Here is a 22,860-nt window from a genome sequence, read left to right on the forward strand (position 1 = left end):
CACCTCCAGCCCCTTGCAAAAGCTTTTTTATATAGGATTAAATCATATTAGCTTATTTTCTTCTTTAATGGAGGAAGAGTAGCAATTTACATTTTTGGAGCTATATTCAACATACAAAAAAAAAAAAAGCATAAACCCAGTATAAACTGTTTCTAGAACAACTATGAAGTGAACACCCTGTAGCCTCCACCCAGGAACCCTGCCAGCACTGTTCCTCCCTCCCTCGTCACAGCCCTTCCCTCTCACTGCTATGGCCAATGTTGATAATAATTTCCTTGCTTCCTTTAGGGTTTTTCTTGGGGATCAGCAAACTTTTTCTGCAGCACTTGAGGTGCTGCAGGACATGTGGTCATAGTCACCACTAATCAGCGGTGCTGTTGTAGCTCAAAAGTAGCCACAGATAATACCTAATACTTTATTTATGGACCTAAATTTGAATTTCATGTAATTCTCACATATCACACAATGTTATTCTTCTTTTGACTTTTTCCCCCCCAACTGTTTAAAACTGTAAAACCATTCTTAGCTCATAGCATACATCAACAGGCAGGGCTAAATTTGGCCTCGGGGTCATAGTTTGCAACCCCTGTCTTGTTTCCTGTGTATGCATCTCTAAACACAAATTTGCCTGTTTTTGAACTTTAAATATAGGTTGAGCGTCCCTTATCTTAAATGCTTTGGTCCAGAAGTGTTTCAGATTTTTTTTTTCTGGACTTTGGAATATTTGCATATATGTAATGAGATAGCTTTGGGGTGGGCCTGTAGACACAAAATTCATTTATGTTTCATATATATCTGTGCACATAGCCTGGAGGCAGTTATAATTTTATGCACAAGATGAAATTTCATGGTATGGAATTTTGCACTTGTAGTATCATAACAGCACTCAAAAAATTTCAGAGACGTAGAATTTTTGCATTTGGGATGATCAGTCTGTAAATGGGGAGAGAGGGAGAGAGAGAGAGAGAGAGAGAGAGAGAGAGAGAGAGAGGGAGAGAGAATGTGTGTGTATTGTTTTGTGGCATGCTGTTTCCTCACTCACTGTTATGATCATGAGAGTCATCCTCAGTTTGCTTGTAGCAGCAGCTTAGTTGTTACTTGGGGGTATTATGGACAGTGCCATGAAGACTCTTGTACTAGCTGTAAATGTAGACTTCCTCCAAATTGTATTCCATTAGTGGAATTGCAAGGTGTGCATATATTTACTTATCAGATACCACCTCTCTCTCTCTCTCTTTTTTTTTTTTTTTGAAGTAGTTTACACCCTTATCCGCAGTAGATAAGAGTTCCCATTCTTCTGTAGTTTTGCCAGAACTTGATATCATGAAACTTTTACATTTTTACCAATCTGGTGGTATCTAGATGATATCTCACTGTGGTTTTAATTTATATTTCTCTAATTACTAGTGAGGTGGGGCTTGATTTCTCTCTCCCTCTCTCTTTATAGCACTGGGGATTAAATCCAGGAGTGCTCTGCCACTGAACTACATCCCCAGCCCTTTCATTATTTTTCTTTTTTGAGACAGTCCCACTACATTGCCTAGGTTGGCTTCCAATTTGTAGTCCTCCTGCCTCAGCCCTCTCCCCGCAGTAGCGAGAGGACTGTGGGTGTACACCACCTTGCCCAGCAGTGTTTCCTATGTTTAACGAGCATTTTTTTGTAAGGTACTTGTTCAAGTCTTTTACTTGTTTCTTTGTTTACTGGGCTGTGTTTTTCCATCTATCTTTCTATGTTCTAGATACCTTTTGTCAGTTATATGCATTACACATATATTTTCCATTCTGTGGCTTTTCTTTTCTTTTTTCTTCTTTTTAAAATATCTTTTGGTGAAGAGAAGTTCATGTTGGCCTATTTAATCAATTCAGAATCCACTCTTATCAAGGTCCTGGCCTGGAACACTAGCATTTTCTTCAGCTTATCCAAGACCCTCCTTTTAAAGTTCTTTAAGTTCCTGAGAATTTACTTTATTTTTGGTAGGTTTACTAGTAGAGCCTGCTAAACAGCTGTAACAAATATACCCCAAAGTTTAATTCTCAAACACAGGAAAAGTATATCTTTATTACTTTTTTAATTAATTAATTTAGAATTGTACTCTAAAGGTCTGGGCAAGGAGTTTAGGTCAGCAGGGGCTCTGATCCTCAGACACTGGCAGATGGTAACCTGCCATCCTCAACTGTAGCCTCTGGGCTGGAGGAACATGTGTGGGAGACTCATAAGCCAGATCTGGAGACGGCTTACAGGCCTGCCCCCACCTTCCAGACTGCTAGCAGTGCAGGGGGCCTGTCCCCCTCTCCCACTCTCTCTGCTTCCTTGCCACCATGAGTTGTACAGCTTCCCCCTGCCACACCCTTCTCCCACACCTTGGGCTGAGAGCAATGGAGTCAACTGTGCGTGGACTGAGACCTCTGTTACTGTGAGCCAAAATAAACTTTTCCTCTGAGTTGTTATTGTCAGGTATTTTGGTCACAGCAGCATGAAAGCTGACTGAAACACACCATGAGTTGGATATTATTATCCCAGGTTCATAGATGAACAGTCACATGGAGAGAAGTAACTGAGCCATTATGATTTTGGTTTCTATCATAAATTCTGAAGTGTTTGAAACTTTCTATCTGAAATTTCATAGTCCTGAATGTTATTTTTGTTTCTGCAGAAAGGGCCAAATAGGACACCTATAGCAGCCATCTGCCTGACCAGCTTGGTGACCATGGCTTTTGTCCTTGTGGGTCAGGTAAATGTTCTGGCACCCATCGTCACCATCAACTTCATGCTGACGTACATTGCAGTGGACTACTCTTACTTCTCCCTGTCTATGGGTCTCTGCAGCCTTCCTCAGGTGCCTGAGCCTGTGCTTAGGGAGACCTCAGAAGCTCTCCCCTGTTCTGAGCACCTGCTCTTAGAGAAGGCTCCCAGCTATGGCTCTGAGGGCTCTGCCCAAAGCCTCTTTGAGGGCACTCTACTACAATTCACCAAGGACATGGATCAGCTCCTCCAGCTAACCAGGAGGCAGGAGAGTAGCCATCCCAGGCCCGGAGACAGTGACAGGATCCCAGAGAGTCAGAAGAGGAAATGCAAGAAGGTCATCAAGAAGAACCTACAAGATAGCTTCCTCCTGAACCTCAAGTCCCCTACTTCCTTCCCTACTGAGGGCTCTGATGGGTTGCCTGCTGTCTCTGGGGAGTACCAAGAGTTCTACCAGAACAAGCTGACTTCCAGGAGTGAAGGGATTCTGCCTGGGGAAACACGTGGGCAACAATTTGTCCCTGAGCCAAGCAACCAGCCTAGGGTGAGTGGAGAAGGTGAGTGCTTTGGAATCACACTGGGACCTCCTCCTATTTGAGAGTGACCACTGATTGCCTTGCTACCCAGCTTTCACAGTTTTTATAACTCTTGGTGGATTTGTTTGATATTTACTTTAGAATGTTATATTCAGGTACCAGCTGAATTACCTATAATTCAGATAGTGTAGTTAGTTTCAAACAAAAATTTATATCTACTCCTGTTTGTAAAGAGCTGGAAGCCAGGGCTAGTAATTGAATTGCAATTTCTTTTCACTCAAAAATCAGCTGAGATATAATGCCAATGTGAATGAAACCAATTTCTCCTTTCAAGAGAAGTGGAAATGTGTTGGAGTCAATACCCTGGCGAGGACCCAGTGTGAGTCTTTGGAAGATGAATCTTTCAAACCAGATATGACAGGATGGGGAGAAGGCAGATAAAGGAACACAGTTTTTCTTTGCTGTCTCAGACCTATAAGCACTGAGACACCAAGAGAGATTCTCAAGAAGCTTAGAGGACATGGGTAAGAGAGAACTCATAATGTTGGAGAACCTCCATAATCTAGGTGCTTTACGTCTTGCAATGGTTTGGAGCTGGAATATCCTCTAAAGGTCCATGTGCTAAAGGCTTGATCCCCAGCAAGGCATTGTTGGAACCTTTAAGTGGGATGGGCTAATGGGAGGTCTTTAGGTTACTGGAGGCTTGCTCTTGAAGGTGATTGTAGGACCCGTCCCCTCTCTTTGTTCTCTTTTGCTCCCTGGCTAGTATACATGCGTTTCACTGTACCATGTGCTCCTGCCATAATGTGCTACCCTCCACAGGCCCAAAGCAACTGGGCCAACGAGTCATGGATTGGAACCTCCAAAACTGTGAGCTGAATAAACATTTTCTCTTTATAAGTGAATTTTCTCAAGTATTTGTTACAGTGATAGAAAACTGAGGAACACACTCCTATCGTTTCATGTAATATTATAGATATCAGCATTTTCTGTTTTACAAATGAAGATCGTAAGTCCTAGTGAGTTCACACAGAAAAGTCTCAGAGCTGATTCTTCGTACACTGAATGTCACTCCCAGTGTTCGAAGCTTATGTTCTTCCTTCTGTAGTACACCATCTCTTGAGATCTGTTTAGACAAGTGTGAGCAAGGAGGAGGAGGCAAAAGACAGAAGAATATGTCTAAAAACACATTGTCTTCTTCCATAAACCTGATTTCCTTTCTTTACCTCTAAATTGATGAGAAGGTTTTCATGGTAGGAATATTATTAAAAATTTTAAAGTTATTTTACTTTTATCAAATTAATAAGTATATAGATTAATAAGTAAATCATATTAAAATTAATATAATCATCCAGGTATGGTGATGCATGCCCATAATTCTAGCTATTAGGGCAGGGGGTTGAGGCAGGAGGATTACAAATTTGGAGCCAGCCTCAACAACTTAGTGAGATCCTGTCCCAAAATTTAAAAAAATAAAAAGGATGGTGATATAACTGAGTAATAAACATGCTATCCTGACATGTGTGAGATGAAATCTCAGAGTAGTTTTGATTTGCATTTCCCTAATTGCTAATGATATTGAACACTTTTTCATGTATTTGTATTTCTTCTTTTGAGAAGTGTCTATTTAATTCTTTTTCCCATTTAATAAATGTCCCTGGGTTCAATCCCTAGTACCAAAAATAAACAAACTAACAAATTGATGTAATGAGAAATAGTAGTTCCCACTCTTGCATACCATCCCTTTTACCCTTCACTAGGGTAAAACCCCACTCCCAGACCAAAAAACTTGGGACTCAACCAAAAAGTGGCCTCCTCTGTTAACTTTCCTATTACTAAATAATATATTTGTATTGCTACTTTAACCTGTGACAATTTCAGACATCATCTTTGGACTGACTTCCTGTGATGTAACCAAGGTCTTTTTCATGCCATGACTTCTCATCTAATGCCTGCAATTTAGCTGTACCATAGTTGTATTTTAAATTAAGTGCTAGCATTCACATTATCATGACTAAATAAATATTGTTTAATTCTGAGCCATATATTGTATTGTGATCACGTTTCCTTTTTTATGTGACTCTTTCTGTTTCCTGGGGTTTATAATTATCTGTCTTTTTAATTTTTGGTTTTCTGTCATCATTGTTCTCTAAATGCTCTTGTAGATTTTTTAAATGCTTCACCTGTGCAGCGCAAGCACTGTACCACTGAGCCACAGCCCCAACCCCTACTAATTGTATTCTTTAAAAAACAACAACAACAAAAAAAAAACATTTATGGGCTGGGGATGTGGCTCAAGCGGTAGCGCACTCGCCTGGCATGCGTGCGGCCCGGGTTCGATTCTCAGCACCACATACAAACAAAGATGTTGTGTCCGCCAAATACTAAAAACTAAATGTTGAAATTCTCTCTCTCTCTACCTCTCTCTCACTCTCTCTTTAAAAAAAAAAAAAACATTTATCTTTTAGGTGTAGTTGGACATAATGCCTTTATTTTAGTTATTTATTTTTATGTGGTGCTGAGGATTGAATCCAGGGCCTTGCATGTGCTAGGCGCGTGTTCTACCATTGAGCTACAACCCCAGCTGCATTAATTGTATTCTTGATGACTGCTATCCTGACATGTGTGAGATGAAATTTCAGAGTAGTTTTGATTTGATTTCCCTAATTGCTAATGATATTTAACACTTTTTCATGTATTTGTATTTCTTCTTTTGAGAAGTGTCTATTTAATTCATTTTCCCATTTAATAATTGAGTCATTTGATTTTTTGGTGTTTAGCTTTTTGAGTTCTTTATGTATTCTAGTCAATCCTCTGTGAGATGAGTAGCTAGCAAAGATTTTTCTCCCATTCTGTAGGCTCTCTCTTTGTTTCCACTGCTGTGAAAAAGTTTTTAAATTTGACTCCATCCCATTTATGAACTCTTGGCATGACTTCCTAAGCTTTAAGGGTCCTATTGAGAAAGTTGTTGCCTGTGCCTGTAGGCTGGAGTGTTTGACCCCATGTTTTCTTTTAGGAGTTGTATAGTTTCTCATCTGATTCCTAGGTCTTTGGTCCATTTTGAGTTGATTTTTGTGCAGGGTGAGAGATAAGGGTCTAGTCTCATTCTTCTATGTATGGAGAGCCAGTTTTCCCAGTACCATTTGCTTAAAAAGTCTTATCTTTTCTCTAATTATGTTTTTGGCACTTTTGTCAAGGATCAGATGACTGTATCTGTGTGGGTTTGTCTCTGTGTCTTCTATTTTGTATAAAATTGATCTGTGTGTCTGTTTTTATGTCAATACTATCCAGTTTTTGTTACTATAGCTCTATAGTGTAATTTCAAGTGAGGTATTATAATGCCTCCAGCATTTCTTTTTTGGCTTAGAATTGCTTTGGTTATTCTGGATATTTTATTTTTCTAAATGAATCTTAGGGCTATTTTTGCTAGTTCTTTGAAGAATGTCATTGATATTTTAATGAGGATTGCATTGAATGTGTATATTGCTTTGGTATTAGGGCCATTTTAACAATATTAATTCTGTGTATCCATAAACACAGGAGGTCTTTTTTCATCTTCTGAGGTCTTCTTCAAATTTTTCCTTCTGTGTTCTATAGTTTTCATTGTAGAGTCTTTCACCTCCTTAGTTAGACTTATTCCTAGGTTTGTTTGTTTGTTCTGTTTGGTTTTAGTCTATTGTGAATGAAACTGTTTTTCTGATTTCTTTCTCAGCAGATTAATTGTTGACATATACGAAAGCTATTAAATTTTTCTGTTGATTTTGTAAACTGCTATTGCCAAATTTATCAGCTCTTTAATCTTTTGGTGAAGTTTTTTGAATCTTCTAGGTATGATATCATATCATCTGCAAACAGTGATAATTTGACTTCTTCCTTTCTTATTGTTATCTCTTTTATTTCCTTCTCTTGCCTAATTGCTCTGGCTAGAATTTCAAGCACTATAGGAATAGGAATGGTGAAAGTGGACATCCTTGTCTTGTTCCAGATTTTAAAGGAAATGTTTTCAGTTTTTCCCCATTTACTATGAGGTTGGCTTTGGGTTTTTCATATACAGCCTTTATGATGTTGAGATAGGTTCTTTCTATCCCTTCAAGTGCCTCTCAATGCTCCCATTCTTCAGAAGTCTACCATGTCCATTTCTTTTGTTCCCCTCTGTTCTGTGGCTCCCACTTTCCTGGCGCACTCTAGTCTGTTCTTAAGGCCTGCTACCAAACTGTTGTCCTAGAAGTCGTCTCTTTACCACTCCTCTGTATCAGATCCAGGGAACAAGAAATTTCTTGGGTCCAATATTGTGGTGGACTTGTGTCTTTTGTTGTTGTTCTGCCCAGCATTGGACCTGTGTTGGAGGAATTTCCAGTGTTATGAACCTTGGTGGAAAGCAAAGCAAGCCTTTCACACTCAAAACTGAAAATATCAGATACTCAGTTCTCTGGTTTCTCCTGCAGCCAGAGTTTAGGCACAAAACCAAGGCTCTGCTAATCAGATGAGTCCTCCCTAGACTTAGAATTGGGAACTAGAAACTTGAAGAAATGGAGAACTCTAAGGAACTTTCTAGAAACATGAGGGTAGCTGCAGGACAAGTACATTACTGGCTCCAGTGTCCAGGACTTCCAGGTCAGTGGTGCTTGCAGCAGTGGTGCCTCCGGTAGGCTGTAACATATGATTTTGAGTTTCCTTGGTTACATAGCCCTGACCTGACTCCCTGGTCTTTCCAACTATTCTCTTTTTAAGTTTTTGGTACTGGGGATTGAACCCAGGGCCACTTTACCACTGAGCTACATCCCCAGCCCTTTTTATTTTTTTATTTTGAGACAGGGCCTTGTTAAATTGCTAAGGGTCTTGCTAAGTTTCAAGGTAGGTCTCAAATTGCAGTCCTTCTGCCTCAGGCTCCTGGGTTGCTGGGAGCAGAGGCATGTTCCATCGCACCTGGCACAGCTATTGTCTGAGGATCAATATCCTTTTTTAAAATTGTAGTAAAATATACTCAATGTATAATTTACCAATTTAGAGTACAATTTAGTGTTATTAAATATATTTATGATGTTGTACAATCATCACCATATCTATCTGGTAACTCTTGTATAACTGAAACTCCTGGATCCATTAAACAATAATTCCCCTTCTCCCACCCTCCAGCCCTTGGCCTCCACCATCCTACTGTCTCTATGCTTTTGACCACTCTATTCGCATATAAGTAGAATCATACAGCATGTGTCTTTGTACTGGTCTGTTTCATCTAGTATAATGTCCCTAAGGTTCACCCCTGTTGTAGCATGTGTTAGAATCACTTTCTTTTTTAAGGCTCAAAAATATCCCATTGTATGAATATACCACATCCTGCTTCTCTATTCATCAGATGGTTGCTTCTACTCTTTGGCTCTTATGAATAATGGTGCTATGAACATCGGTGTATAAATATCTCTCTGACACCCTGCTGTCAATACTTTTCAGTGTATAACCAGAAGTGCAATTGCTGAATCACAATATAATACTACTTTCTAACTTTTTTTTTTTTTGAACTGCTACACTGTTTTCCACAGTGGCTGAACCATTTTACGTTTCTCCCAACAGGGCCCAATATTTACTTGTTAAATCCCATAGTGATTAATTTAGCCAAAGGGGTAGGTCCGGCTGAGATATCCTCCTCCTCCTCCTCCTCCTCCTCCTTTTTGAGGCAGGTCTTTGCTAAGTGGCCTAGGCTGGCATTGAACTTGCAATCTTCCTGCCTTAGCCATAGGTATGGCCATGGTATCCGGCTGCTGAGATACATACTCCAGTATCTTCTTAAGAAAGGATGAATGAAAAATACATTCTTTTGAGTCCTTATAGATCTAAAATTTTCTGGCTTCATACTTGATGTACAGTTTGGATGAGCATAAAACTCTGAAATTGAAAGCAATTTCCCCCACGCGTTGTGGAGGGCCTGTTTTTATCGTCTGTCCACTTTCAGTGAACTTTCTTTTCACTGTTGAGAAATTTGCCACACTGATCTCTTAACCTTAGAGCCTTTGCATGATGCCTGACCCTGCTTTTCCCTCTCTGCAAATTTTTAGGATCTTTTCATTTCACAACCATTGTACTGGCCACTTAGTAAGTCCTTCCATTCTAGAGCTCCTCGTGTCCTTCAGTCCTGGGGTTTGGTGTTGACCTCAGGTGTAGAAGGTTGACAAGACCACACAACTCAGTTCACGGCATGTTGTCATCATTTGTTCAAAAGGCACTTCTTTGATTTCTTAATACCTCTGGTTCCCTAAGAACAAGACCTTTATATCTTTGGGGGCCTCTCTCCTCTCATCATCCATCATGTTGATGCTATTTATATTTTTTTCTTTTTTGCTATCTTGTTTTTTAGGCACTACATTGTCCAGCTTTCTTTTGTATTTAGTCACCTGTACTTTTTTTCCCCTCCACAGTGTGAGGGTTATATAGGTCATATGTGCATCAGTTGCCTTATTGTTACCCCATCACAGGGTACCACGGCACAGCCTGGCCTGGCTGGGTCAGTCTCAGCAGCATCTGGCGCTTCTCATGATTTTGTTGTTGTTGTTGTTCTGTTATTGTTCCTGCTTATTCACCAAATTTGGGCTTTTGCATGGTTCTCCCTTGATGATTCTCTGCTGCCCCCACTCTATTATCCCTATTTTGAATTATCTGAAGTGATTCTCTAATTTTCTTCCCTTTGCTCTCTCCCCTTGTTCATTTATCAGTCATTTTGTTCTTCCTGGAATAGTCCCTGAATTTATCTCCCAACTCTTCCAATGATTAATGTTGGTGGTTGTATCTGTCACAATTACGTTTGATCACAAATAACAAAATCTCAAAATAATAGTGGCTTCATCTAACTCATACAAAAGGAGCCAGAGGTGGGCAGTTCAGGGCTGCCATGGCCACTTCATGGTCCTAAGTGACTCGAGCTCCTTCTGTCTTTTTTCTTTACCATTCTTAGCACATTATTCCATGATCCACAATGTAGCTGTTGGAGGCTTGGCATCACCTTCATATTCCAAGCAATAGTTAAAAGGAAGGGAAGATGCACAAAGGAGCAAACCTGCAAGCAGAGGCATCTGGGGAAGCCTTTCTTAGTAGCCCTGTCCCAGGCTCCTGGGATTCAGTGGTTGGCATTGAGTCAAATGATGGTAACGAGCTCAAGGGAGGCTGGGGAGTGTCTTTTTACCTGGTCATCCTGCTACTTCATATAAAATTGTATATTTTTGGTTTTTTGTTTTTCCTTAAGAAAGAAGGGGAAACAGGGTAGCAACACATAGTCTATGCCACATTTATCTTGTTTTTATTTGTTTTATTGTCTAAATCTTTCCCCCCTAATTTGAACATCACCCATTCTTGTTTTGAGAGTGCAAGGACTTCTCTTATCTCTGATGTTATTGCTTAGCTCCCCACTTTTAAAGTCTCTTTCTGTTCCTATCATTGTTCCTCTTTTCTCTTTGGTTTTCTTCTTGCTCTGTATTGTTTTGGAGCTTTATTAAAATATCTGTTGATCTTTTGATTTCTTTTTAGACTTACAGGTAGAGTGCAAGTAGCCATATGTACTATGGGATCCACATCTGCCCAGTTCAATCAACTGTGGATGGAAAATAGTTGACAAAAAAAGTTCTCATAGTTGCTTCCATGTACTATATAGTTAGGCCTGTGGTGGTTGTGTCTGTGAAGAACATGCAAATTCTTTTTTTTTTTCTTATTATTCCTTTAGCAATGTAGCTTAACAAGAATTTACATAGCATTTACATTGTATTAGGTACTATAAGTAATCTAGATAGGATTTAATATATGGGAGGATGTATGTAGGTTATTTGCAAATACTCTACCATTTATATATGGCACTTGAACATCTGTAGATTTCAGTATCTGTGGGGATCCTGAAACCCATGTCCCCATGGTCACTAAGGGATGGATGAGCGTGCTCAAAAGCTCTCTTCATGGCAGGGTTTGTTGGTTGGAGCACCTCACTGTAGAATAATAGGAGTCCCTGACCTCTTCATTGGATGAACCCAGATGTGAATATCTAGAGGTTTTTCTCTGGGGCTCTTTTATTTCTCCAGAGTCCTTTCATCTCTTTCCTGGGGGACACGCCAATGGCTGCTTACATTCTGGGGGCAGGGTGAGATAATGGAGAGGGGGATTCTGTTGTTTAGGAGATGGACATTCATTCCCCACTCTTTGCTATGCCTGCTGCACCAAGCCTGGCACTCTGGCTGGGTTTCTTCAGAGGAAAGCCCCCTGGGGCAGGTGTTGGGCAGGAGAAGGGATTGTTGCTTGGTTATATGGGCAGAGGGGAGGATCTTAGAGTACAACAGATGGAGACTGGCCACTGGCTCTCTGCACCTGGCCGCTTAAGGGACATGGTGCTTCCTGGTCCTGAACTTTGCTGGGTGCTTACAGGGAGTGGGAGGCTCCCTGTAAGCACCCTCCATAGGGCCTGGGGCTGGTGCTCCTCTGCTCTGCTCAGACTGTCACCACTGTCACCTTTCCATCTTCCAAGCCTTGTTTCTCTTTCCTCTCTCTTTCCCTTTGTATGTAAGTTTATGCCTATTTTATGCCTTTTCTGTCTCCTCAGTGGCTTTTTAGGAGAGACATGTTGTCAGTTTACAACACTTAATGAATGAAATGGTCACTACCCAGCTGCCCAGGTTTTGGTATTTGCGCTCTTCCTGACCATTCTCTCTGCCTCTCTCTTTGCTGCCTTTTCCCTCATCATCTTGCACCTGGTCTTTTGCTAAGTCTCAAAATTTGTCTCCTGCCTCTGGGCTCTTCCCCCACATCCCATTCCTCTTCTACTCTGCCCACTAAGTGATCTTTTGCTCTTTCCTAAAATCTTTTGCTGGGCATAGTGGTGCATGCCTGTAATCCCAGTAGCTTGGGAGGCTGAGGCAGGAGGATCTCAGATTCAAAGCCAGCCTCAGCAACTTAGCAAGCCCCTAAGCAACTCAGCGAGACCCTGTCTAAAAATTAAAAATTATAAAAGGGCAGGCATTATAGCCCAGTGGTAAAGCACCCCTGGATTCAATCCCTGGTACAAAACAAAACAAAACAAAACAAAACAAAAAAAAACCTTTGCTGGAATCTAATATCTACACTAAAATCCTAGATCCTTTGTGATTTGCATGATTTCTCACATCCTGCCCTGCCCTAACTTCCTGGCTGCTTTTATCATGACAACCCATGCACTGTAAGTTTCAGCTGCACCCAAACTAGTGCCCTAAACACATCACATTCTGTGCCTCCTGCTTTTGCATATCCTGTTCAAATTGCTTTAGCTCTTCTTTCTTTCTCCATTTGGAAAAGTCTGACTTTAAACTTTTTTAAGACTTTCACCTCTTCTGAGAAATGTTCTCTGATTTCCTCCACTGTGTAACATTTGATTCCTGCTAGTAGTATCAACTATTTTTACATTACATTTACATCACATTTGTCTGCAAGCCTATTATCTGTGTATCTTAAGGACAATAAATATTAGTTTTATTGAATGTCTTTGCCACTAGACTTGAGCTTCCCTTGGTCACAAACCATGTCTTTGCACATCTGCCTTCATCCCAGTATTCATTTCATCAATGAACACATGGCCTAATTCATAAGAAACACAGCAAGTGTCATGAACTTTGTATAGAAGTTAAGAGAACAGGTTTAAAGCCAGATAAATCTGGGTTTGTATTCTGTCTTGAACAAGTACCCAACTTCTCAAAGTGTTTTATTAAAAATAATAATAATAATGCCCAACTCTGAACTTAGGAATGAAATAATCCTTATCAAGGGCTTACTTGGTAGTAAGTCAGGACATACTTGGTAAATGATGGGCAACTAAACAGATACAGCTAAAAAATCGAACTGTCAATCAGTAAAATAGACTAGGAAGAGTTAAACTGGGGCTGGGGTTGTGGCTCAGTGGTAGAGCACTCGTCTAGCATGTATGAGGCACTGGGTTTGATCCTTAGCACCACATAAAAATAAATAAAATAAAGGTATTGTGTCCAGCTATAACTTAAAAAATATATTTTAAAAAAAGAGTTAAACTGTTATAAGAACCTAATCTTTGACAACCCAGATGTCATCAAATCACAGTTGAATAAATCATTCTTGAGAGTAAATGGATTAAAAAATAGCTTGGGACTATACCTTATATATGCATGGATTCCTTATTTATAACAGCTGCGCAAGAGAGATATTTCTGACTATTGTGGACATCATCAAAAACAAAATGGATCTGATTAAATAGAAATAAAAAACATTTGAATAACACAGTGTCACAGAAGGAAACGATTATTCTGACAATCACAACTGATAAAAGCACAACTTCCAAAGCATATTCTTTAAAAAGCATAGGAAAGTCAAAATCCAGATTCTAAAAGGGGTCAGGAGAGATGAATACACGTTTACATTTGAAAAAAAAAATCAGTCCCCAGATTCATTCATGTTCATTCAACAAACTAAATATTGTTAGGAACTAGAAATAGCCATCATTTACCAAGTATGTCCTATCTGACTTACTACCAAGTAAGCGCTTGATAAGGATTATTTCATTCCTAAGCTCAGAGTTGGGCATTATTATTATTATTATTTTTAATAAAACACTTTGAGAAGTTGGGCACTTGTTCAAGACAGAATACGAACCCAGATTTATCTGGCTTTAAACCTGTTCTCTTAACTTCTGTACAAAGTTTATAACACTTGCTGTGTTTCTTATGAATTAGGCCATGTGTTCATTGATGAAATGAACACAAATCACTTTTATGATATCATTGCATATATATTAAGTTACCAAAATTTAGATTAAAAATGGTAGGTCTGTGGAAATCAGGTATATGTACACTTTGCTGGAAAAAACTGATATGCTCTTCCTAGAACTATTGATTAAAGTTTCTCTTCAATTTGGGAAATTTTGGCCAATTTGTTTCTTCAAATATTTTTTTCCTACCCTTTCTCTGCTGCCCCATGGGGCCCCATTGTACATTTGTTAGTACACATTGTCCTGTAGGTCTCTGAGGCTCTGTTCCTTTTCCTTCCTACTTTCCCCTCTGTTCTTCACTTTGGATCATTCCTATTGCTCTATTTTCAAGTTTGCTGATCCTTTCTCCTTCTCAAATCAGCTGAGGAGCCCATTTAGTAAATTTTTCGTCTCTGATATTGTGGTTTTTAACTCTTTACTTTTCCTCTGGTTCTTTTTAGTAGTTTACATTTGTGTATTGATATTCCCTATTTTTAAAGTCATTGTCATCATATCTGCTTTGGATCATTGACATTGTATTTTTCTTTAATTCTTTGAACATATTTAAAAATGACTGCTTTGAGGTCTTTGTGTGCCAAATCTAACATGTAGGCCTAATGCACAGTCAGCATCTCATGTTTTTCTTTTTTTTAATTTTTAATTTTGGTCTTGAGAATGGGTCACAGTTTCCTGTTTCATCGCGTGTCTTATAAAATCTTTGGTTGAAAACTGGACAGTGTGGGTAAATTGCAGCAGTTCTTGATTCTGATGTTTATTTCTGAGTTTTTATATATCGGTTTCATTTGTGTGTTTTTGTAAATTGCCTGGATTTGAACTGTGGAATCCATCTCCCTGTGGTATGTGGCTGCTGATGTCTTCAGTCAGTTTTTTATTCTCATTTTAACGAGCTTCCTAGGAGGTTGCCCCTGTGTCTGTATAATTCATAAAGCTTCCACTCTCTACTAGTCCATCTGTGTGTGGGCTGGGAAGCACGAAGTTTCAGCCAGTTCTTGTCTCCCCTGGCTTTTACTTTTTGCCAGGCTCTCTCAGGTCTTCCCAGTCATGGACATTGTTTTCCTGACATTCAGGAAAATATGGGAAGTTATTTAGTCCCTTCATGGCTTTTTCACCTCCAGGCTCTCTCCATTACATTTCTGGCTGGTCTATTGATCATCCTAGCTGGGTCTGTACCCTCATTCTTGCAAATCTAAGGACTTTCCCTGTCCATTTTTCTACTGTACTTATACTATTCAACTTACAAGGGTAGCTTTCCCCCACCCCTGATCCAAGTTATTTATTCCCTTTGGCAGCAAAACTGCTGGTGTCTGACCAGCTCCATACTGGAAAGAACTGGGACAGGAAAGGGAGCCGCTTGGGCAGGAAGGTCAGAGACTCTCACTGTTCTTACCCTTAGTTTCAGCAATTTTTGACAAATAAATGCTTTTCAGTTTGATGTCTTCATTTGGTAAGTTTCTAGAGCCCTGAAGTGGTTGTGTTTGACTACTTTGTTTCATTTTGTACTTATTTGGGGGGAAGAAAATTTACTGGCCTCTTCACACTACCATAACTGGAAGTCCTTCGGTATATTCTTTCTGAAGAGTGATATTTCAAGAATAAACAAGAAATATAAAATTGTATAATTGCCCTGATATAGTAAATCTGTTCAGAAGAATTGTGTTTCAAGGAAAACTGTACAACAAACCAAAAACTGCGTATAAGAAGTCTAAAGTTACTGGTGATGATGAGCCTCAAGTGTGACTAAGGGGAGTTGATAGTTGAGACAAGTGAAGGATTGGGGGATTGTGGATGTGGTATGAGATTCCTAGTGGGTATGAGGATTTGATCCCTGCCAAGATAAAAACTTTAAAAAGATTGTTAGAGGAGGACTTGAAGGAACTCAGAAAACAGGGCATTAAGTAAGTTGTTTATGTAGAGAGCACCATGAAGTCACCCAGAATGATTATGTAGTAGCATTGCGGGAATCAGACCAGTCAAGAAATGGCAAACGGCACTCAGAATGTGGGAGAACTCAAACTTTATTTTACAGTGGTGGGCCCAGGGGAGACCAGACACCAAATTCTGAGCCCCCATCTCCAGTTTCTCACAGCATTTATAGGTCATCTGGTGCCAGAACATTTCTAGTGTACACCACAGAAGGCTGTGCACATGGGGTTCTAGCAGGAACCACGGCTACAGTGCAATAAGGGGAAACTGGCTCCTCTCACAAAGCCTCAACAGGGGCATTTACACTTTGAAGAGGAGTAGATTCCTAGATGTAGTTACTTATAATCCAAAAGGTAGTGGTCTATGGGGTTGATTAGGTTTCCTGAAGAAGGCCTGACTAAAGGCCAGGGGAACTCTCCCTTTCCCAGGCACTAGTTTTCTTGGCAGTGTTCCTTCCATCCAGGACTGGTTTGTCATCCATCACAGTAGAGACAGAAAGATGCTGAGTCAGGGGCTGAAACCTGGACCAAGAGAAGGGGGAGTAACCAGGAAGTTGGGAAAGATCAGCAAAGATAAAGGGCAGGGAGTGAAATAATCTGAAGGAATGTGCTTCAGGGGGCTAGGTCAGAAAGTCGCAGTAACTAGAGAGGAAGGAAGATTTGTAATAGGAATACTTAATGAATGCCAGCTACGTGCCAAGGCCTGCACTTAAGACAGACACGGACCCTGTAATCCAATGGACCTAGAAGTATATAAATAACCATACAACTACAAATAATGGTGTGTTCTATGAAGGAAAGAAAATGGATCATAAGGAAATATTAATGGTATGAAGGAACAAATTTAGATTTCTGTGTTGGGGACCAATTTCTGGGAGGAAGTGATATTGAGCTGAGATCTGAGGGATGAATAGGAGTTAGACAAGTTGAGAGTTAGGGGATCCATGCGAAATGGGTCGCAGCTGGATTCCTAGGGCCAACCCCTCAGAAGCAGCTGAGATGCAGCAGAAGACTGCTGCTTGAGACAGGGTCAGGATACACAGCGGGGAGGGGCTGGGCAAAAGAGATGGCATACTCAAAGCATTTTTGCTGCATCAGGAATTGGGACTGGAGAATGGAGAGTTAGGGAGCTGACAACCATATTTCCTGAGCAACAAACTATGAAGGTTTAGTGTTGAAATGAGTATTGTTAGAAATACTCAGGAGCCACAAGGAATCAAACACATACTCAGAAGTAGCTCAGCAAGGCCAACTTTACTTCTGCAGGAGGGTGTGCTACAAAACAAGTCTGGCAAACAAACACACTTGGGCAGGAAGTCTGCCTGTTTTTATCCCTAACACAGCACTTCCCCTTGCTCTGATAGGAGGAGCTCAGGGCTACAATCTATGCAATTGGCTAATTTGAAAATTGGGGTGGGCACAGGGAAGGGCTGTAGTTAAAATGGCTACAATTGACTCTTCTATCCCAATTAAGACTGAAGACTATATTCTGAAAATGGACCACTGGACTTTCTATTTCTCACAGTATAAATATACAGCAAAGTTAATCCAACATACCATTTGTTTGAAATCACCATTGCAGCATTCATGGTAGTTAGACCATCTTGCTAAATAATCTATATGCATTTTCATGATTAAATTGGTCATTTCTGGAACCAGGTATATGAGGAAGACAGAACCACATAATACATGGCATGTTTTTGAGAAACCCCAATGTGCCTGAACTCCTTGGAGGATGAAGTGGGACCATACATGCATTTATGACCAGACCCTTTTCCCCCTCAGTCCCCTCAACCACCAGAAGAGGGAATCAAAGGAGCCATTCTCCCTTCCTCTTTCTCCTTCTTCATCTTCTGGTCTAAACCTGAGATGAGGCTGACCTGAGCTTACCTTCAGAGTCAGCAGATAGCAAAAACACTCTTGCAGTAGACAAAAGCCAACCCAACCCATCTGTGCAGGTGGTCACATCTAAGGGCTAAGAATACCAGGGGAGATCTGAACTTCCATTTCCCCAGATGGCAAATCTAAATGGATGTGCAGTGGGTTTCAGGGAAGCTTCCATTTCTACTCCGCCCCTCCCTTCCCTTTCCTATCAGATCCTTGGTGGATAGGAGGCCACTAACCCTTCCTTATTCCCTTTTCCAAGAGCAAGTGATAGGAGTTGTCTTCAGGCTGAGTTATAACATTGGGGTAGAGGAACTTAGGCATATTTGCTTATATATAAATACAGCAGAGTATAAAAATGTTGGGTAGCAAATTTGTAATCAAGGATTTGGCTAATTTATTTATTAGACTTCTCCCTGAAGCCCAGACTTCAGGAACAAGAAATCCAGAGGAGACCAACTACTTTCTACACCCACATGTGCAACCCCTGGGTCTCCCTGTTAGGGGTGAGTAACTTCATCTTGATCTCAATTATCTTGAAAAATAATTCAGGAGGAGGATGTGTGATTTGAGGAGGAAAAGGGCTAATTAGGAGCAAAGTGATTTAATTGCTTTCTGTATTGAAATTTAGATGAGACTACATTTGGCAAGATTTACATTTAATGGATCACTTATTTAATCAATTATTTACTTACTAAATAATTATACCTGATAACCTCTGGGTTACATTGGGTTCATACAAACATGTTGCTTGTGAGGAGGAATGGGACAAGGAACTAGGATAGGATACCTGTTTGTGAATAATTTTGATTAAATAATTTCAGAGGTATTTGTTATCCCAAATATGTACTTAAGTGAGGTTTCTTGAATTATGAGTGAACTTCAGTTGTTCAGACTTTGGCAGTGATCAGTTGATGAGACAGACTAATGTTTCTCAAGCCTTTGACTTGCTTACCATATGGAAAACTGTTAGGTAACTTGTCTTCCAACTGTTCCTGTAGGCAATTGGGTCCCTTCTCATCGTGTTTGTGATCCAGTGGGTCTATACCCTGGCTAACGTTGGTGTGGCTGCCATCGTGTACCTCTACATTGGCCACGCCAGTCCAGGGCTTCACCTTGGTAATTTTTACTTTCTGACTTCTGACAATATGTACTGACTTGCTAAGTATATTAGGAATCTTCTCTTTGCTATTTCTGATTTTAGCATAAATATAAAATTTATGCTTCCTTTAATCTTAAGAACACTAAATGATACAGAGTAAACATATTATCAACTGCATACTGTTGACATTAACCAAGATTCTAATGTAAGCCTCTTAAAATAATGCTAACTTCCTGATCCTATAATGCACATGATCTAATTAATCAATTTCCCACTATGTATCTATATATAATTTTAAAAAACATTTTCTAAAATTATGGTTTATTTGTTTTTCCAAAGTTATTTAAAGTTATTATGTGAGATATTTTTTGTAAACCTACACCAAAGAAAGGATGGGTTTTTAAAAAAGATTGGTAACCATATAGAAATAAATAGACAAGCAAAAGGAAGTCTAATAGAGGAAGGAGAATGGGGGATGGGGTGAATGGGAAGGAAAAAGGAGGGATGATGAACTGAAATTGATTTCCATGTATGTATGAGTTTTTTTGGGATGAACTCAACTACAATGTACAAGTATAGAGGTATAAAGTTCTAGTAGTAAAAAAATGAATCAAGAACTCCTATTCAAATCAGTGTATTTAATATCAGAATTATTTGGCCAGTATCAATAGCAGTCTCACTTCCTGCCTTAGTTCTAACATTTTTACATGTTGAGCTGTGTGATTCACTTAATGCCTGCTGAAAACTTCCCAAGGGCCAGATCCTCTGAGTGTTGCAAGGATGAAAGAAACATGTTCCCTACTCTCAAAGAGTGTGTGGTCTAGTGGGGAGATTTCATAGCATGCATTCAACACATGTTGGTGTGAATCTAAAAATATTATTAAAAATTAATAATATGGATAATATTAAAAGCATCATACAAAATGTTGAACTCCTAAGACAGAAGTATAATTTAGAAAAAAAATTTTGGAAGCTACATATTGGTACAAAGTCCTTAATAGGCTGCCTCAGGCAGTATTACAACAAAGAGGGGAAAACTGTGCTTATGGTGTGTGTGTGTGTGTGTGTGTGTGTGCGTGTTGAGGTGCACATTCACCTGATTAAAATGCGACTCTAGATGCCTATGTAGAAGCTTCATAAATATTTATATGTCTGTCTTCCCTGCAGGATTAGCCTCCAACTTCAGTTTTTTCCGATGGATACGATCTCTTCTGATGCCCTCCTACAGGTCTGTGCCAATTTTGGGACTGGTACCAGGATGGATGAGTGTCCCTGGGTCCTGGGAAGTGCTAAGTGATCCCATTCCTGGCTGGACTGAACTGCAATGTGGAAACCTGATCCCTGAGAGCCTCCAGGAGGCTCACCTTTCTCCTCACTGCCCTGCACCACACCAGTCCCCAGCTTCAGCTCATCAGAAGCTTTCCCCAGTTCATGTCCGCTTCCCTTCTTATCCTCAGTCATTATGCACAGGAGGGTTGTCTAGATTCTGATTGCTGGGATGGCAACTCAGGAGAGCTACTCTCAGTGAGTTCATGGTCTAGGACATTAGCATCAGCACCTAAGCATATAGAAGATTAAAGCCAAAGGAAATGTGAAAGTAGAACTCCTATTCCTCTCTCTCCAGGCAGAGATAGCTCATGTCACTGTGTTGGTGACAGTGCAGAAAACAACCTCAGAAATAAAGTAGGGATCCTGGAGAATTGCTCCACATTCAGATAGAGATACCCAGGGAAGGGAATCAACTTTCCTGAGACACATGAGAAGGCTTCAGAGAGAAGGTAAGGTTCCACATGGCCCTGATCAGTGTAGATCAGTGTCAGAGTGCTGTCTAACATGCACAAGGTTGAGAGTGCACTGTCCCTTGGCCCTAATCTTTCTCCTTCCCCTCCACTCTGTAGTGCCGACACTTCCTCACCTTTTAAAACCTCAGGATTCTGGGGAATCATCCCACTGTTCCATCCTCTTTCAATATCAGTGAGGGGCCAAAGCTGCAGACTGGGAAAATCTAGGCAGAACCCATCCAACCAAGTGTTTACTAGGTTTCATTTTGTGGTTTTTTGGTTTGGTTTGGTTTGGTTTTTGGTACCAGGGATTGAGCTAGAGTGCTTAACCACTGAGCCACATCCACAGCCCTTTTTATGTTTTATTTTGAGTCAGAGTCTTACTAAGTTACTTAAGGTCTTGCTAAATTACTGAGGCTGGCTTTGAACTCACAATCTTCCTGCCTCAGTCTCCTAAGCTGCTGGGATTACAGGTTTGTGCCACCACACCTGGCGTGGGTTAGTTTGTTTATTTTTGAAAGCTCTTGATATATGGTTTGCATTTGCCAGGATTCCCACCTTCCATGCCCAATGATGTGTAACTTTAGAATTTCCCAACTTCCTGTTTTTATTGTGGTAAAATACACATAAGAAAGACTTTACCTTCTTAACCATTTTTAAATGTACCATTCAGTGGTTTTAAGTTCACTCACGTTGTCATGTAACCACCATCACAACACAACTCCAGAATTTTTTTATCTTCATAAACTGACACACATACCCATTATACCATCACTCCTCATTTCCCAGAATCCCTCCCAGGACAGCTCTTGGCCAACACTACCGATCTGTTCACGTTGGCAGAGGAAATGAAACCTTGATGCTGGAGCTTGGATAAAGAAAAAGGAGCAGCACTTTAGAAACCAACAGGGAGGGAGTCACACACTGAGGGAGGAACAAAGGGTGGAGTGTGTTGAGGAGACGCCCCGTCATCTGCATGGGTGTCTATGTCCTGTGTGGGGCTCCAGGAAGGGTGGGCAGCCTGTCTTCCTCTCATCCAGTCTGAGGCACAAGGCTGGGTGACTCAGCTCATGCATACCCATACTGATCTCTGCAACCTGGTCCTGAGGACAAGTAGAGTAGAAGTGGAAACGGATTCTGTGTGGAAGTGGCCTACACGTTCTTGAGCTGTGGTTGGTGTGTGGGTGATGACATTTTGATGTGGTCTGATTTACAAGAATATTTTAGGTCATTTCCAGTTTTAAAGCCTAAGGATGGCCATGGGAGGTCACCACTGGTTGGTGGTACCCCAAATTCTTGGAATTTTACCTTGAAGGTCACTGTGGTCCTGTGTAGGAAGAATAATGTATTAGAAAGAGATTGATCTAGAAAAGGACAGTTCTCAGGATTCATAGCCGTCTTGGTGCCAGGGCTAGTGAAGTGGGCAGTGAGCCTCAGCTAAGTCAGCGTCAGAGCTGCTGGGCTCATGGAAGATGCTGGGCCATATATTGTGGTTATTCAGGAGGGGAAAGGACCAAGAAATGGTGACTCATTTAAAATAGAAATTGGTAGCTGAGTTTTCTGTTTTGTGGTTTTGAGGCCTCCCCACTATATCCCCAAATGTCCTTCAAGGTCAAAGAAGAAGAAAAATAATGTAGTCAAGTGTTCGAGTAGAAGGATTTGAGTGTAATGTCTCTGTTACACCTAGAGCTCCCATTACTAGGTGAAGTTAGCCTGGCCTCCAGAAAACTTTCTTTCCTGAAGCCTTAGCAGCTGTCCAGATGGGGATACTTAAGCCATTCTAAAGAGCAAAGTATTGTATATTATTTCCATGGACTCAAAAGAGTACAATGGCTTCATCTATTAAAAAAAGTAAAAGAAAAGATTAAAAGAATGTTAGCCAAAAAAAAAAAAAAAGTGCATCAGCAAAACCCCTTGTGATGAATGACTGGTGTGGCATTTTGTCACTTCTTAATCTTACTTTTTTAAAAAATATTTTTAAATTGCAGGTAGACAAAGCACCTTTTATTTTATTTATTTTTATGTGGTGCTCATACTTCGAATGAGCTGGGTGAACGCTCTACCTCTGAGCCACAACCCCAGACCCACTGATCTTACTTTTTGAAGATTCAACCTTTGTAGATGTTAATCCAGCTTTCAGGAGCTCTCAATCTA

The 22,860-nt window shown here is 40.3% G+C and overlaps 1 protein-coding gene across 1 annotated transcript in view; it reads left to right on the top strand.

Moving 5' to 3' along the window:
* The window catches only part of Slc12a8 (solute carrier family 12 member 8), a 143,180-nt gene that overhangs the window by 116,144 nt on the left and 4,176 nt on the right, over nucleotides 1-22,860 (top strand). Inside the window, exons 9-12 of the mRNA XM_015487285.2 lie at nucleotides 2,655-3,300; nucleotides 18,232-18,329; nucleotides 18,825-18,942; nucleotides 20,093-20,153. Coding sequence (XP_015342771.1) covers nucleotides 2,655-3,300; nucleotides 18,232-18,329; nucleotides 18,825-18,942; nucleotides 20,093-20,153 — 923 coding nt within the window. The remainder of the gene's footprint in view (nucleotides 1-2,654; nucleotides 3,301-18,231; nucleotides 18,330-18,824; nucleotides 18,943-20,092; nucleotides 20,154-22,860) is intronic.

The sequence above is a fragment of the Marmota marmota genome, unplaced genomic scaffold, assembly GCF_001458135.2.
Source record: "Marmota marmota marmota unplaced genomic scaffold, marMar, whole genome shotgun sequence".
NCBI classification, from domain to species: domain Eukaryota; kingdom Metazoa; phylum Chordata; class Mammalia; order Rodentia; family Sciuridae; genus Marmota; species Marmota marmota.